The sequence below is a fragment of the Talaromyces amestolkiae genome (genome assembly GCF_001896365.1).
Source record: "Talaromyces amestolkiae strain CIB chromosome Unknown scaffold4.1, whole genome shotgun sequence".
NCBI classification, from domain to species: domain Eukaryota; kingdom Fungi; phylum Ascomycota; class Eurotiomycetes; order Eurotiales; family Trichocomaceae; genus Talaromyces; species Talaromyces amestolkiae.
Window position 1 is genome coordinate 1,296,604 of NW_024468040.1, and position 15,846 is coordinate 1,312,449.

Sequence of the window (15,846 nt, forward strand, 5' to 3'; positions counted from 1 at the left end):
AAATATTCAAACAGCAGTCATAGATAATTCGAAACAAATACTGATCAATATTCAAGCCAATGGTGATATGCGAGGAATCCAAGTCAGCGTGAGAATGCCGGTCTGTGGTCCGTACCTGGTGATGATTGATCTGATATCAGGCGCAGGTGACCCGCAGGTGAGAGTCTGCTGGTAACTTTCGTCATTCGTTTACCGTATCAATACGTTGATATACATACGTACATACGTACCGGTTTTCGGTTAAGTACGGTCATGGTAGGCACGTGGAGCTCTTATCAGCAGTTTGCACTGTTTGTCTTCACGGCGATCATCAATCCGTCAGCCTATCAAAGCTCGAGCATCCGATCGTTACGTATCGTTCGCAGCTTCCCTTTACAACAGAGGGGAATGGACGACATTCTACTTCTCTTTAGTGACTCGACAATGTTTTGAGGTCCTTCCCACTAGACTGGATAGAATTGGCTCTATCTAACGAATCAGAGAACCCGTGTTGGCTTATTGTGAGAAACCTGCGGTGTACATTTGGAGGCGAAGGCGTTGCGTTATGCATTGAAGACAGCTACCTGGCTAAGGAGATACTGGATTTGAACTGGGAATGGAAATGGCTTCCGGAACCACTAGCCCATCCCACAGATCGGCTCATTCTCGTCAACGGCCTGTCTTCTCGGCGCGTTCGGCCACAGAGGACGCATCTAGATTGGCTCCTAATGAGGCATCTCCAGAGACTATTCGACGGTTGCCTTCTCACTCGGAGAATCCATACGAACCGATGACATCAGCTTCGAGATTGTCCCCTCGACAATTTAATCGGACAAGTGCATTTTTCGACGGTGTGTCCCAATGGTTCGCTCGTCCAGGCCCTGAGCCGCGACGGGATATTTATACGACCTCGACACAGTCGACTGATGCGAATGATCCTTTTGTGGAAGTAGCCCCAGACCAGAGGAAGGATCGAAGATCTCATGACCTTCGTGTAGGCATGGCTGCTCCATCGAATAAGCTAGGCACCTTCTCTGGCGTTTTTGTGCCCACTACTCTAAACGTTCTGAGTATTCTTATGTTCCTTCGTTTTGGATTTGTTCTTGGGCAGAGTGGTGTTCTTGGGATGATGGGTAAGTTTCAGCCACAGAGTTTCGAACTGATGCTTATGACTATCAGGAATGCTTATCGCATCGTACATTATTGACCTTTTGACGACAATGTCCATCTCAGCAATTGCAACCAACGGAACAGTACGCGGTGGTGGTGCTTACTATCTTATATCTCGCTCTCTGGGACCAGAATTCGGTGGCTCTATTGGGATCGTGTTCTATATGGGGCTCATCTTCAACACTGGCATGAATGCACTCGGTTTAGTCAACTGTATTATCGAGAACTTTGGTGTGGAATCCGGATCATGGTCGAATTTCTTGCAGGAAGGTTTTTGGTGGAACTATCTCTGGGGTTCGATTGTCCTCCTTGTCTGCGCAGCAATTTGCTTTGCTGGTAGCTCCATCTTTGCCCGAGCCAGCAACGGTCTACTTGCTATCCTATTGATTTCGACGTTCAGCATCCCACTCTCGGCGCTGGTCCTACAACCTTTCAAGTCGAGTGAATTGGGAGTTGAGTTCACTGGGTATAGCATGAAGACATTTTTGGACAACTTGAAGCCTCATCTTACTAAAGGTGCTGCTGGAAGTCAATTGCCGCACCGGGAGAACTTTCAAGATCTCTTTGGCATTCTTTTTCCAGCGACTAGCGGTATATTTGCGTATGTTTTTAACACCTGATTCAAGGACTTTGCTAACCTTATCAGTGGTGCCAATATGTCCGGAGATTTGAAAAACCCTAGCAGATCCATTCCTACAGGAACACTTTCAGGATTGCTCTTGACATTCTTTACCTATGCAGCTGTCATTCTGTCGATGGCCGCTTCAATAACGAGACAGTCATTTTACAACAATGTCAATGTCATTCAGGTCGTAAGTTTCTCCGTCGTATGTACAGGGCTTGGCTAAAATCTCTAGACGAATGTGTCTGGAACTCTTGTCTTGCTAGGAGAATTCGCGGCTTCCTTTTTCTCGTCGCTATCTGGTCTTATCGGCTCAGCCAAGCTTCTGCAAGCCATTTCACGAGATAATCTAGTCCCAGGTCTGACAATTTTCGGCAAGGCTGGCAACAAAAGCGACGACCCTATCCTGGCCATCATTTTTTCGTATATCGTTGCACAAATTACCATGCTTTTCGACATCAACAAGATTGCTTCATTCACGGCCATGACTTATCTCATGACGTTTTTGGCTATCAACCTTGCTTGCTTTCTCTTAAAGATTGGCTCTGCGCCAAACTTTCGACCATCATTCCACTATTTCAATTGGGTCACAGCTGCATTGGGTGCCGTGTTTAGTCTTGCCAGCATGTTTTTCGTCGATGGAGTCTACGCCACTGGGTGCATTGTCATACTAATCTTTTTGTTTGTGCTCATCCACTATACTTCTCCACCAAAGTCCTGGGGAGACGTCAGTCAGAGTCTGATCTATCATCAGGTCAGGAAATACCTGCTCCGACTCAAGCAGGAACACGTCAAGTTCTGGCGACCTCAGATTCTCTTGTTTGTGAACGACATAGATGCGCAGTATAAAATGGTCCATTTCTGTAATTCGTTGAAGAAAGGAGCACTTTTTGTCCTTGGTCATGTCATTGTGACGGATGACTTCACCACCGCAGTCCCAGAGGCACGTCGGCGACAAGCAGCCTGGACCAAGTATATTGAGTATTCGAAAGTGAAGGCATTCACAAATATCACCGTGGCACCGACAGCGGAGTGGGGGGTTCGCAACATTGTTCTAAATTCTGGTCTCGGCGGCATGAGGCCTAACATCGTGATTATTGATGAGTACCGGCAGAATCAAAGCATAGGAGACATATTCAAAAAGCAGCGAAGAAGACATTCCAAGGCTATGACTGTTACGTTGAATCGGCAGGAGTCAGATGAGTCGGACATCACAAGCTCCACGAGTGCACAAACATATATCACAATTCTCGAAGATTTACTATTCAAGCTGCGAATCAACGTTGCCGTTGCAAAGGGCTTTGATAACTTGGAGCTACCCAATCCTGGTGGAAAAAATGGAAAGACATTCATTGACCTCTGGCCCATACAAATGTCTGCAGAGCTCGCTGCGGATCGCCAAAACGTCTTGACTACGAACTTCGATACATACACACTTATCCTACAGCTTGGCTGTATCTTGAACACAGTGCCGTCATGGAAGAAGAGCTACAAGTTGCGTGTGGCGGTTTTCGTGGAGTATGAAAGTGACGTCGAGGAAGAACGCGGTAGAGTATCAGCGCTTTTGGAGAAGCTTCGAATTGAGGCCAAAGTGCTTGTTTATTGTCTGGCTGGTGGCGAGTTACAAACATATCAGATAGTTGTCAACGGTGATACGTCCTCCGCAAGTGAGGATACATTGGAAGATGTGAACACTGTCCTCAAAGACGAGAGCTGGTGGCATGACATTCAGGAATACCGCGACAAGGCCAGCAGCAGTACTCAGCAACCCGGCCAATCATCCGGTGCAGCAGATCTACTAGGTAATTTATCCCACTGGCCTGTTGCGTCGTTTCAACAGGGAGCACAGCGGCAAGCAGCGCCGAGGTTCGAAGGTATCAAGAATTTTGTACGGTCCGACAGACAACAACGAAGGAAATCAATCTCTAGTTTTAGAGGTTTGAATGTGAATATGGGTATGCAGACGAGCAGACTACTCGATGCCATGGTAAACTACCAGTCCGACGAAAGTGAGGACTCAAGCAGCACCGACGACGAAGAGCAGGAACCGTACGTGAGCGATAGCGAGGACGGGTCTACGACACCGCGTACTGGAGCAGCAACACCGGCGATCAGAACCACAAAAGAGACACCGGAGAATCTATCACCTAGCAATACATCTTTCCTGCAGAGCCAAAACTTGCAGGACGAAGTCGCTGAGCAGACCAACAATGCCCTCCGATCAAACAGCGCCGGAAGTTCGACCGACACCGTGACACCCGCCGGTCTCGCAGGACAATCAACATCATCCCTGTCACGGCCCATGTTCAGTCGCGCCCCATCCGGAAACCGATTCTCCTCATCACCCATCCCAGAAACACGAGTCAATCAAGCTGAAGACACAGGTCCATCAATCATGTTCTCCGAATCACCGCCACCGCGACGACCATTCGACGGTAGCCTGGTCTCTGACGACACCCAACCGCGCGAATCAATCTACGTTCATCACCGCCCAACAACCACCCAATCCTCCTCCTCTCGCCCTGCCCCGGCGACAACTGGGCCAGCATCCGGCTTTCCCAGCCAAGCCGCCATGCCGCTCTCTTTCAACGACCTCCCCTGCCGCGCCCAACACTTGATTCTCAATGAACTCATAACCCGCCAAAGCCACGAAACCGCCGTGATGTTCACAACCCTCCCTTCCCCTATCGAGGGCACATATCTCGACAATGTGGCCAGTGAGGCGTACGTGAGTGATATGGAAGTATTGTGTAGGGGTTTACCGCCGTGTCTGTTGGTGCATAGTAATAGCATGACTGTTACTATGAATTTATAGTACCTTTCCCTCGGTTTTCGTTACCATTCAATTATTCTTCCGGAGAGCATGTTTATTTCTTTGAGATTGTGAAATTGAGATTGAAATCCATATTATCGAAGCGGCATGGCAATGCGTTTTTATATTTTGAAGTTGCATATATGATACCAGGAGGACGTTATATCATATTTGATTAAGTTTGAGTACAGCAAGTGTTTATAGAGAATGTGTACCAATTAAAACATGCTATGATTAGAACAACACAAATGAATATATACACATTAATAAACCCACTTATCCGAAAGAAGATCCGAGAGAAGTTCCGAAAGAAGAAGGAAACCCTGATGGAACAGAAGGAGATTATGTAGTCGCCCTCTTCCAAAACTTCCATCCTTCTCTCCTCTCCTGCATGGTAGAATGAGTGCCCACCAGCCTATCAATACCGTCCATACCAACCGCATTCTCAAATTTCTGCTGATCAATCTCCTCCCCTCCTTCCTCATTCGATCCATTCCGTAACACGGCGGGATACAAAACGCCCACACCGTCGCCGCCAAGCGTAGTTTCGAACTTCTCGAAATTTTCCGCTGCGAGTTTCGCTTCCAGATCCTTGAGGGTTTGGGCCGTGGCGTCGGGCCGGATCAGAGTAATGGCGCAGCCGCCGCCGCCGGCACCGGTGAGTTTTGTCCAGCCTATGTTTGCGTAGTCGACCAGTTCGCGGATGCGTTCGAGGCGTGGGTGTGATACGCCCAGGGACACGAGCAGGCCATGATTAATACGGAACAAGGCACCGAACTCCTCGAGGGCATCCTCGTCGTCTTCAAAATCGTTCTCCTTGATCATCTCGCTAGCTGACATGGTCACTTTATCGATCGTGTCAAGCATGGCCTCTGTGACTTCTGGATGCGTTTCGCGGAGTCTGCCCACTTTGGCGACTTCGATGGCCGTGGAGCGCGATTGGCGCGTGTTGACCAACAACAAAGGTAATTCAGGGAATTTGTTCAATGGGGTAACGGTGGGCGGTTTGCTGTAATCGCTCCGTCGGAACAGGACTGCTTTGCCTCCGGCGGATACTGTGTTGTCGACACCACTGGGGTTGCCGTGTATACACATCTCGCCAACAAAGGCCCATCTGTTAATACGCTCAATCTGCACCTCGGCCTCTTCGGGGGGTTGATCCGGGTGTGGTCCAGCTAGTGTTCGGATTTGAAGGAGGAGCGCTGCACTGAGACAGACACTTACACTGGCGCTGCTTCCTAAACCAGCGCCAATAGGGATTGTAGACCGTAATGTGTAGATTGCGGCGTGGGATTCGGGAGATCCCAACGACAAGAAGAGATATAGGAATTGCGCCGCAGAATTCTGATGGATCTTGCGAACGTCGTCTGGTTTATCTGCCGATACGGCGGCGGCATGTGGCTGTACTGCCGCCACAAGGTCTGGGTCTAGCTCGGTCACCAGGTCGTAGTACATCTTCTTCTTGGAAGGGTGTTTGAACACGTTCCAAGGCAGAGAGTCAATATCCCATGTATGATCCAGCCCAATGTCGCGGAAATTCAGCGTGACGGTACGGTGTGATTTGGAGAGTGTGGTGACGAGTAGATACGATCGTAACGAGATTGCAGCGGCCAAAGCTGCTTTGCCATGAACAACAGCGTGTTCGCCAAAGACGATGACCTTCCCCGGTGCAGAGACCATGAAGGTCGGCGCCATTGGCGAGGATTGTTTGCGCTGCATTTGTATTCGCGACATTTTTGCGTTTGTCTGAACTGCCGAATCCGAATTCGTATTCGAGGTAGGAGGGGTAGTCTGCGCGTTCGAGACAGAATCCGGGGTGGAAGCGGAGGTGGGAGTAAGAACGGTGCCGTCCGTACTACTGTCGGTGGTCTCACCGGAGATGTTGTTTTGGGACTCGAAGCGACTTTGCAATTCGCTGAGTGTCAATTGCTGCCTTTTACTGCTGGTATGTGTTCTTTTCACGCTGCCGTGTTTCTTGCGACCTTTATCATTGTGCATGTCGCAGAGGAAAAGTGGAAGAAAAGAACGAAGGAACGAAGAACGGGGGGGGGATCAGGGAGAATTCATTGGTTACACTAGGGAGAATGCGATCGGACAATGAATGATGAATCAAGACAAGCAAGGAAGGACTGTGGCTTGAGGTCCTGTGTTGCACAATTCGTATCTGACCAGTTACTTTGAAAATATCGTGCTTGAGGACCGTAGAAGAAAATAATTTTCCCAGGTCGGCAATCATCGACGCTGCATGATAACGTTTGTCCTAAGGCACAGTTACATAGGAACGGACTAAATGAGATGCCTAGAAAATCAGGAGTCACGGAGTCGGGGAAGCCAAGTGGGCTGCCTGGGTGCCTCAGGCCCAATCAAACACTCCCCAGCCATCGGGCATTCCTCGCCGGGCTTAGCTGGGCTGACAAAACGCCGTTTGCGATAGGCTGGTCGGACATACAGCGTCGTCTCGGAATGTACTTCGTAGTAGACATGGACCAATGACATGCTGTGGAACAGCATAAAACCGCATAAATCACATAAATCGTGGCATCATAATATATACATCCCGGTCGCTTCGGAAATATTTACTTTGTACAGAAACAAATCAACCCATTGTCGTCTCCCAGCCGTTATCAATCATCACATCCATCCAGTACACATCCGACTCTCCAGCATCCATGCGGCGCCAGACCTCTTGCACCAGGTCAACACATATATGGATGGGCTTAGGCGGGAGCACATGCAGGAATGAAGTTAGCCGGCCCAGGATGAATTTGCGTGTGCGAGAAACTTCGATGGCATGTGCGGACAAGTTCAGTGAATAGTCGTCTCGACTAGGATCCAAGGACGGTAATTCCATGGCCGGCAATCGAAGTTCGCTGGAGGAAGCCACCAACAAGAAAGGCTGCAGACATCTTGTCCGAGACTCGAGGGGTACAGTTTTGAGACGAGACATGGCCGTCAGGGCTATGGTAGTCAGCCATTCTGATTTCACATCCTCCGATAGGTCATCCGTATTGCAGTCGCCCTCGCCGTCGTCCTTTTGTGGGTTGTCCAGATTTTGGAGATTCTCCAGATTGCTAAATACGTCAAAAGAAAAGTGAGAGCTGTTTCCAAGATCCTCTGGTTGGTACAATATGTTCGGATCTAGAGTACTAGATATATCACCTTTAGATATGCTCTCTGCCTGTAATCGATCACGCAGAAGATCCGGAAATACCCGATACAACTGCAACAGTCCAGTGTGTCGATAAACCTCAGCCATAGCAAGTAAATGCCATACAGGGGTTTCGTCATCTCCAGGATTCACGACCTCGGTCTCTGCTGGATGTGCCAGACTCAGCAGTCTCTCTTCCAGCTCCTGTGCTTCTCGGATAGCTTCTTGCGCCTGCGCAATGTCTCTTTGCGATGTAAACCGTTTCGCACGAACCCGCTTGCGTTCTCGCCGGACAAGTCGGCCGACTTTGTTCACAATAAATTGTGTATCACGAGCAATTCCCGTCCATGGATGCGGCACTTTTTGCGTCAAGAGTTGATCGTTTGCTGCTTGTAGATCCATCTTTGCAGATGAATTTAACGTACCGGTATCTGCCACGTACGACAGTAGCATTTCCCAGTATACAAGTGCTTCCTCGAAGAATTGATAGTTGTTGCGGTTCGTCAGTAGCGAACCACTGTTGATTCCGCTGGTAAGAGAATTGAGGTGGTTCCGAAGAGTGTTGAAATAGGATATACCCAAATCATTCGGGTTGTGCCAGCTTGCCGTCTGGCCGAGCATCAACATGGCAAGTAGCGATTTATCGTCGTGTGTCTCTTGACCTTCCAGTAATGATATAGCCTCCTTGCGCATTTTGAGTCCTACCGGACCGAACTGAGGGAAATCATCGACCAGCGTTGCGGCCGCCATACTCTGCAATGTGCGGCACATAGCCGGCGAGGAAGCCCACAGACGAGAGACCGTCGTTCTAAATGGGTTCATGTGACTATCGTAACTTGAAAACAGTCCAGCGACTTCTTTGAAATAGTATTCGACTAGCGTTGACGATGGGTCTTCCAGTGTCTTGCGCGGTAGAGGTAGTATACTGAACTGACCAGCTGACTGCCAGTCAATTGGAAACTGACGCCTGAACAACGATGATGGTGACGGGCGGGTAGATGGTAGACTATTATTGCGCATTATTTGGTTGTACTCAGTCGGTATACTTGATCTCCGTCGCTCGATATTCGAGGTTGATGGGAATTCACTGAAACCGTCCAAATCTATACTCGTCCTTGTCGCAACGGATGGCGCGTCCAGGTGTTCCAATTCCGGTAGAGTTGTACTGAATTGATGATCTATATGCTCGATGTCAAGACCTTGATCCCAGTTGTTGAGTAGTGTTGTCCCACTCCCTTCAAAAGTTGACGTCTCCGGAGATCTGGCATTGATATTTGGCATACCTGGAGAGACATCTCCACCATTCACTCTACCATCTTCGAAAGTCCCAGGGGATGTCTGACCAGGAGTATCTCTGGATGATCTTGGTGTCTGGGGTGCCTCAAAGGCTTCGTGTTTCGTAACCCATCGGAGCCGTTGTGTATAGCCGGGGCATTTGATCCTTAGCCGTACACAACGTCCACAGGCTGGTCGAGATTCGTCACATTTCAACTGCGATAGTTAGACCTACGAACGATTGTCAAATAGAATAAATAAGCATGTTTACCCTTTTACTCTTACATGTTGCACAGCCATTTCGAGACTTTTTGATGCCGCGCATTGTTGGTCTCAATGCTTATCTCGGAACAAACCCCGCATTCATTCCATGTCAGGCAGAGCCACGAGTCTAACGATAGTCAAGGACGATCGGATTTCGAGATCCACAAACTTTTTTGTCAAAAATAGACAAGCGGAAAGAAGACAGCGTCATGAAAGATGAGTGGGCTGCGCACATACCTAAGCATGAAGTCTCAAGGATATGGACCGAAATACGGAGGCGCTTATCTGCGCGGAATCAAGGGTAAATTATCTGCCGGATCAAATGCAGCGTCACGTGCTACCACCGTGGAATAGGCACCGTCTCTGGTCGATGCTTATAACCAATCAATTCCCGTTAATGAAACTATCACGTGCCCAGTTCCTTGATACGGAAGAGATATCTGCGTCCGCAAACAACCTCACTCTTTTAATCCTCATTTGTATCATTAAGCCCTAGACCCATCGAGAGGGATGAGACTTGTAGGGCCAGCTTAGGGTTATACCAGTGTCTGTCAGAAATTGTCTTTGCTCGAGCATTTCAATGATCCGACACCAAGGATGGGTCTTAGGACTGTGATTAAGTAGGGTTACGTCTGTGTCAACCAGGGCTATGTCCGAACGAGTTCTCACTCAACAAACTGGCTATTCCTCGAGAAAGGATCGAGTGAGACTCATGCGACGAAAGAGAAACTCACTGAGAGCAGGCTCTACCAGGTAGCTAAACAAACCTTTTTTGTTTGACGAGCATCAATAACCAAACGACGCTTTTGGGGATAGATCAGCTGCAGGCTCTACATGATTCGTTGTTCCTACCGCCTTCAAGCTTCTAACAGACTCATTGTTCCTGCGAGGAGAAGCCGATGACCTCATACAATGGAATCAGCGCACATACCCTCGCGAATGAATATCATCATCAGCGGCGTGAGATTATCCTGGATGAGAGCGGGGATGTGGAATGTTCCTCGCTGGCTCGTACGTACTGTCATCATATTAATTATTATGTAAAAGTAAAAAGGAGGCGACATGCGACGCTGGTGATTGGGTGGGCGCAGGTGGACCGTTATGGAGCATGTCTTGGAGCCGCTCCCGCGTGTAACCAGTCACACAAACAAGATGTTACGAACGTAGGAGTACCAGTGTGACTAGTTAATGATTTAATACGGGGTAGCATTGCCAATTGGCAGTGCCAACACCATTGGTCGGCCAACCGAGTCGCGTAGCACAGCAAAAAGCTTGTCCTACAACTGGAAAAAGGAACGAAAATCCCCCTTGATGGCGACAGATTGACAGGCAACGGTCACCCAACCAGAATTTGCCCGTCTCTCCACGGAGTCCACACAGCACCAACATGAAACAAGACAGGCTGACTGTATCAGTTCGGATTCTGGTCAGAATGTGTCTGTTTCGGTGACTTTGCGTATAACTTTTTGTCATGATTTTGGTTACTGTCCGGTGGTTGATCCACGCCGTTTTCGTTCACCTTTGTAGCCTTACTATGCAATGTCACTCGGACAGTCATGACTGAGGCTGAAATCTGGGCTGGGGTGGATACGCTAAATCGCATCGGGCAATCCTTCACGCAGAGACTTGCCAGATCAGGCGTTGTCTCTGATATTTCATCTGATAAAATTAAAATTAACAGAGTTTTAATAAACATAGTAAAGCGAGTTAAATGAAGCGAGGCGGGCGCGACAAAGCCACCGCCGCCTCTATTGGCTTGACACGTCCAGCTGGTTTAATTTTAGCTACGTGCCTACTATGGCTATTTGCGCCTCCACAGGTCCACAGTCCCCCTTGTGCGTACAGCCCACAATTCGCGCTGAGCATTAGAGTCAAGACCTATCATAGAGTAGATAATATCATAATACGAGTACGGAGTAAGAACGAGTAAACTATGGTTGGTCTCGTCCCTGAAGATTCGCCTTCCCCCGCCTGCTACGTAGTAGGTAGTAGGTCTGAGCCTCTCCTTCCTCCTTCCCCATTCCCCCTGCCTAGACTTTTTTTCCTTCCGTCACATCGCGTGCCTCTCTCTTACTTTCCTGGCAGATCATCATGTCGTTCGTTCTTTCCGACTACTAACTTTCCAAGTATTATTCCCCACGTTCGCTTTTCAATTGTTCCAATTCAACAGACACTCGCTTGACCTCGACAGACAGCTCGCCGAGGACATACGATGAGCCTGGACTCTCCGTCTCCAGTCTCTCTCCCTCATATCGTTACCGATTGATCGAACAACATTATTTATACATAGTAATAAAATTATGAGACTCCTCTGTCGTTCCCCTGGCCTGAGGCCGTTTCTTCTTTCCTTCGTCGTCGTCCTCACATTTGCTTCCAAAATCTTGCATATCCTCCAGCATCTTCGCAGCGTTCCTAATTCGTCTTTTTTCTTGTATCTACCCACATTTTTTGTCACTGATTTCCTTGTTTCTGTCTTTGCATGGCTGGCGTTGTCGAAACTTTCGGGTCCATGGGGTGTTGCTGGGTCGGCCGTTGTTGCTTTCTTAGGGTGAGTCCTTCCTTTCTTCCTTCCTTCAGTAGTGTCTGACCGGGATAGGACCATTGACCTTGGTGCCGTGTCTTCACAATTTGGTTTCTTCTATGTCACCGGTGCCGAGGTGCGATGGAATGCCGCATCAAGCCTCGCCACTGATACCGCAGGCCTCAAGCTTCTCTTGAGCGGGTTGATGCCTGTTTTTGCCTTTGGCACCCTTCTACTCTTTCTTTGCTGGACATTAGCTCCTCTAATCACCCTCATCTTCGATTCGTGGCTCTCGGCTGTCGGCAATGCCTTCGTCGGACTCTCTTGTCGTACTCGCAAATACCTTCCTCTCGCCAACGAACCCAAGCAGCCACCGCAGCGCAGATATACGGGACTGCTTCTTACCGTGGCCGGCTTACTCATTATTCTAGGTCTCGACATAATACGACCCGATGTGCCATACGATCATATGTCCGGAACGGTACCATTCACGCTCGCCGCGGCCTTGCAGAATAAGAATCGAACTTGCCTCTCATCGGAGCAACAACCTTTTCCATTGTCAGATTTGGTTGCGCCTAACCTGTGGGAGCCCAAGGACGGTCGATACAAGGGTTGGAAACCGGGTTATCAGCCGTCGGTAGCGGATCTGGCAACGGTAAAGGCACCGTCGTGGGCTCCTGAGACCTGGCCCGTGGGATTTGGACGATGGGCAGAGCGACCTACGAATTCATCAAAGGATACTCTTTTGTCTGTTACTGATGCTGTTTGTCCCGGCGGTAACTCTTTACACCACACGTACGACCCTGTGTTAGATCCTATGCGCATCACCAATTTGGATTTGGAGGTGTTGGCACCGGTCCAAAAGGCTCTGAAAGATCACGCAGTGCCAATCAAACACGTCTTTTTAATCGAAATGGAAAGCGCACGAAAGGATATATTTCCGTTGAAATCGGACTCACATCTCTACCAGCAAATTATCGAAGCACATGAATCGGCGAGTCAAGAAGATCTTCAGGAACTCAAGTCAAAACTGGCTGCTATGACCCCAGTTGCCGAGCAAATCACTGGGGAATCTGGTAATTTCGACCTGGAATCTAATGAACTGCGAAACAATCTCACTGCTGAAACATGGAAGGATCCGTCTGCACCAGGAATGGGCGGGATCAACGTCCTCGGCACAGTTACTGGGAGCAGCCTTTCTTTCAAGAGTGTCGTGGGCAGTCACTGTGGTGTTGGACCTATCCCAGTAGACTTTATGTTCGAAACCGAGGCCGAAATCTATCAACCATGCATTATGCATATTCTCAAGCTATTCAATGAACTCAAAAAGGAAGGTGAGATGTCTACGGATATGCGCCAGCAAAAGTGGAGATCCGTTTTCATGCAGTCGATTACCGGCGAGTTTGATAACCAAGGAAAGTTGAACGAACAGATGGGGTTCGATCAGTCCATTTTTAAAGAGAACATCAACACTAAGAAGGCGAAGCACTGGCATAAAGGCATGACTGAGATCAACTATTTTGGGTATGAAGAGCCAGAAATTTATCCCTATCTCAAGGACACGATCGAAGAAGCCAAAGCAAACGGAGAAAGATTGTTTCTTTCTCATTTTACGAGCACCACACATCACCCATGGGGACTGCCATCAGAAGTTCAAGTCGAGAACTACTGGCCTGGCGGCCGCTTTGCGTCAGAGCACCAGCCCAGCAACAAGTACCTCAATGCTGTCCACTACGTCGACAAATGGCTTGGCAATGTTATGCAAGTTATTGAAGAGACTGGAATTGCAAATGAGACGTTGGTTGTTTTTGTCGGTGATCAGTAAGTCATCTTTCGAATACCTTTACTGTGATTGCTAACAAATTCTAGTGGACAAGCTTTCGCTGAGGATTCACATATCATCGGAACTTTTGAGAATGGACACATCAGTAACTTTCGAGTTCCTCTGGTATTCCGTCATCCATTGCTCCCCCGTCTTGAAGTGCGGGCCAATGCTTCCTCCATGTCTATTCTACCTACAATTCTTGATCTCCTGATCAATACAGATTCTCTGGACGATGTTGACAAGAATGCGGCTTCCGATTTGATTCACGAGTATGAAGGTCAGTCATTGTTGAGGCCGTACAAAGAAAGCCACAACGGAAGACAAGCGTGGAACATGGGTATCATCAACACCGGCGGTACCATGTTGAGCGTTGCGTCAGCAGCCGCTCCTTATAGACTCATCCTTCCTTTGACCCGTGAATTTACTTTCATCTTCTCGGACCTGTCTCAAGATCCGTATGAGACGGATGTTGTAGAGGACTGGGACATTCACTCCCTGCTTCATACCGTCAAGAGAAAGTATGGCCATGATGCCGCTCACTGGCTGAAAGAAGCGGAGAAAGTAGGAAGATGGTGGGTGGGTGAGAAGAAGCGAGTCTGGAACTATCGTGATGGATAAGAGGTCATGTTGATAATTGTACAGTATACGAAGTATATAGATCAATAATGTTATGATAATACGCCTGTCTAATCATGGTTAAAGTGGTTACTTCCTAATGAATAGATTTGATGCCTGAGGCATGCTTCCCCACCACGATTTCTTTGTTTGGCGGCGGTCTGGTTCTCAACAATCGCAGGCATTCTTTGATGAACAAGAACAATACTTAATATCCTTTCTCGTATTGTGGTAGCCATTGAGATTGGATCTTTAAAACTCGACAACTTTCCTGCCAACAACTGACTTTTCTCATCCCGCCACACAATCATCTACATATTCTGAACCTTATCAAACACCAACCTGTAATCATACACTCTACAAATCCTAGGAGAAAAGGCAAGCAAAATGCAAGAAGGAAAGTACACCACATCACCCTCCTGGGCCGACATCGAACCCATCCCTCTCAACGACGGATCCGAGGACGCCACTCCGCTCGCCGTCATCACCTACAAACCTGAATATGTGGAAGCGACGTCCTATCTGCGCGCCGTCATGGCTGTCAATGAGATGTCCGAGCGGGCGCTGCAGTTGACCGAGGATGTGATTATGATGAATCCTGCGCATTATACTGTTTGGTATGCATAAACCTCACTCGAGAAATAGGATGGATGTATGCTGATCCAAATGGGCAGGCTGTATCGTGCAAAGATTCTATTTGCTCTAGACAAAGATCTAACGCAGGAATTAGCGTGGCTGAATAAAGTCTCTCTCAAATATCTCAAGAATTACCAGATCTGGTACCCCATTCCCTTCTCTTCTTTCTTAGAGGTGATTACATGCTAAGATGGATAGGCACCACCGCCAACAACTCCTCTCCTCAAAAACACACTTTACTTCTCTACCCGCAGGCGAACAAGATTTCCTAATGCAAATGTTTGCGTCTGACTCCAAGAATTACCACGTCTGGTCTTATCGGCAGTGGCTCSTGCGACAGTTCAATCTGTGGGATGAGCCGCGCGAAATCGCAGATGTGGATGCGCTGATTGATGCGGATGTGAGGAATAATTCGGCGTGGAATCATAGGTATTTATTGAGGTTTGCGCCGAGGCAGGGGCCAGAAGCTGCTATGGCTGTGGCAGTCACTGGGAATGGGGCCATTTCAGCGGCAGGGAAAGGGAGGTTGGAAGTGGTGGATGAAGATGTTGTAGATGCTGAGCTGGAGTATGCGCAGAAGAAGATTGCATTGGCGCCTGAGAATCGGAGTCCGTGGCTTTATGCGCGGGGGGTGTTGAGGGCGGCGGGGAGGTCGGTGGTTGAATGGAAAGGGTTCGCGAGTCGATTTATTACTGAGGAGGTTGGTGATGATGCGGTTGTGCATGTCAAGAGCAGTTTGGCCCTGGAGTGGCTGGCTGATGTCTACGGTGAAGAAGCCGGTGAAGGCGCGGAGGATACACGACAAGGAAAAGTGGACGAAGCAGTCAGGATGTTGAATTTGTTGAAGGAGAAATATGATCCTATTCGGAAGAATTATTGGGATTACAAGATTGGGCAACTTGCTATTGCTGCTTAATATGCTTTAGGTATTTTGACACGAGCTATGTGGAATAAAGACATTATATAAAACGCTCAGAAC

At 48.5% G+C, this 15,846-nt stretch overlaps 5 protein-coding genes across 5 annotated transcripts; 3 read left to right on the forward strand and 2 right to left on the reverse strand.

The window, feature by feature from the left end:
• Window positions 1–595: 595 nt before the first annotated feature.
• On the forward strand, window positions 596–4,558 carry BHQ10_003011 (uncharacterized protein; the record flags this gene model as incomplete). Its single annotated transcript, XM_040875221.1, has 5 exons — window positions 596–1,112; window positions 1,159–1,750; window positions 1,796–1,961; window positions 2,007–4,499; window positions 4,556–4,558. 5 exons carry the CDS (start codon window positions 596–598, stop codon window positions 4,556–4,558), a joined length of 3,771 nt encoding a protein of 1,256 aa, XP_040731515.1.
• Window positions 4,559–4,925: 367 nt separating this feature from the next.
• BHQ10_003012 (uncharacterized protein) lies at window positions 4,926–6,581 on the reverse strand (the record flags this gene model as incomplete). The annotated part of the gene is made up of 1 exon (XM_040875222.1): window positions 4,926–6,581. The coding sequence occupies one exon, from the start codon at window positions 6,579–6,581 to the stop codon at window positions 4,926–4,928; it is 1,656 nt and encodes a 551-aa protein (XP_040731516.1).
• A 598-nt stretch (window positions 6,582–7,179) lies between these two features.
• Window positions 7,180–8,751, reverse strand: BHQ10_003013 (uncharacterized protein; the record flags this gene model as incomplete). The annotated part of the gene is made up of 1 exon (XM_040875223.1): window positions 7,180–8,751. One exon carries the CDS (start codon window positions 8,749–8,751, stop codon window positions 7,180–7,182), a length of 1,572 nt encoding a protein of 523 aa, XP_040731517.1.
• A 2,819-nt stretch (window positions 8,752–11,570) lies between these two features.
• On the forward strand, window positions 11,571–14,234 carry BHQ10_003014 (uncharacterized protein; the record flags this gene model as incomplete). Its single annotated transcript, XM_040875224.1, has 3 exons — window positions 11,571–11,818; window positions 11,867–13,612; window positions 13,661–14,234. The coding sequence occupies 3 exons, from the start codon at window positions 11,571–11,573 to the stop codon at window positions 14,232–14,234; spliced, it is 2,568 nt and encodes an 855-aa protein (XP_040731518.1).
• A 384-nt stretch (window positions 14,235–14,618) lies between these two features.
• Window positions 14,619–15,783, forward strand: BHQ10_003015 (uncharacterized protein; the record flags this gene model as incomplete). Its single annotated transcript, XM_040875225.1, has 3 exons — window positions 14,619–14,848; window positions 14,906–15,010; window positions 15,066–15,783. 3 exons carry the CDS (start codon window positions 14,619–14,621, stop codon window positions 15,781–15,783), a joined length of 1,053 nt encoding a protein of 350 aa, XP_040731519.1.
• Between the last annotated feature and the right edge of the window lie 63 nt (window positions 15,784–15,846).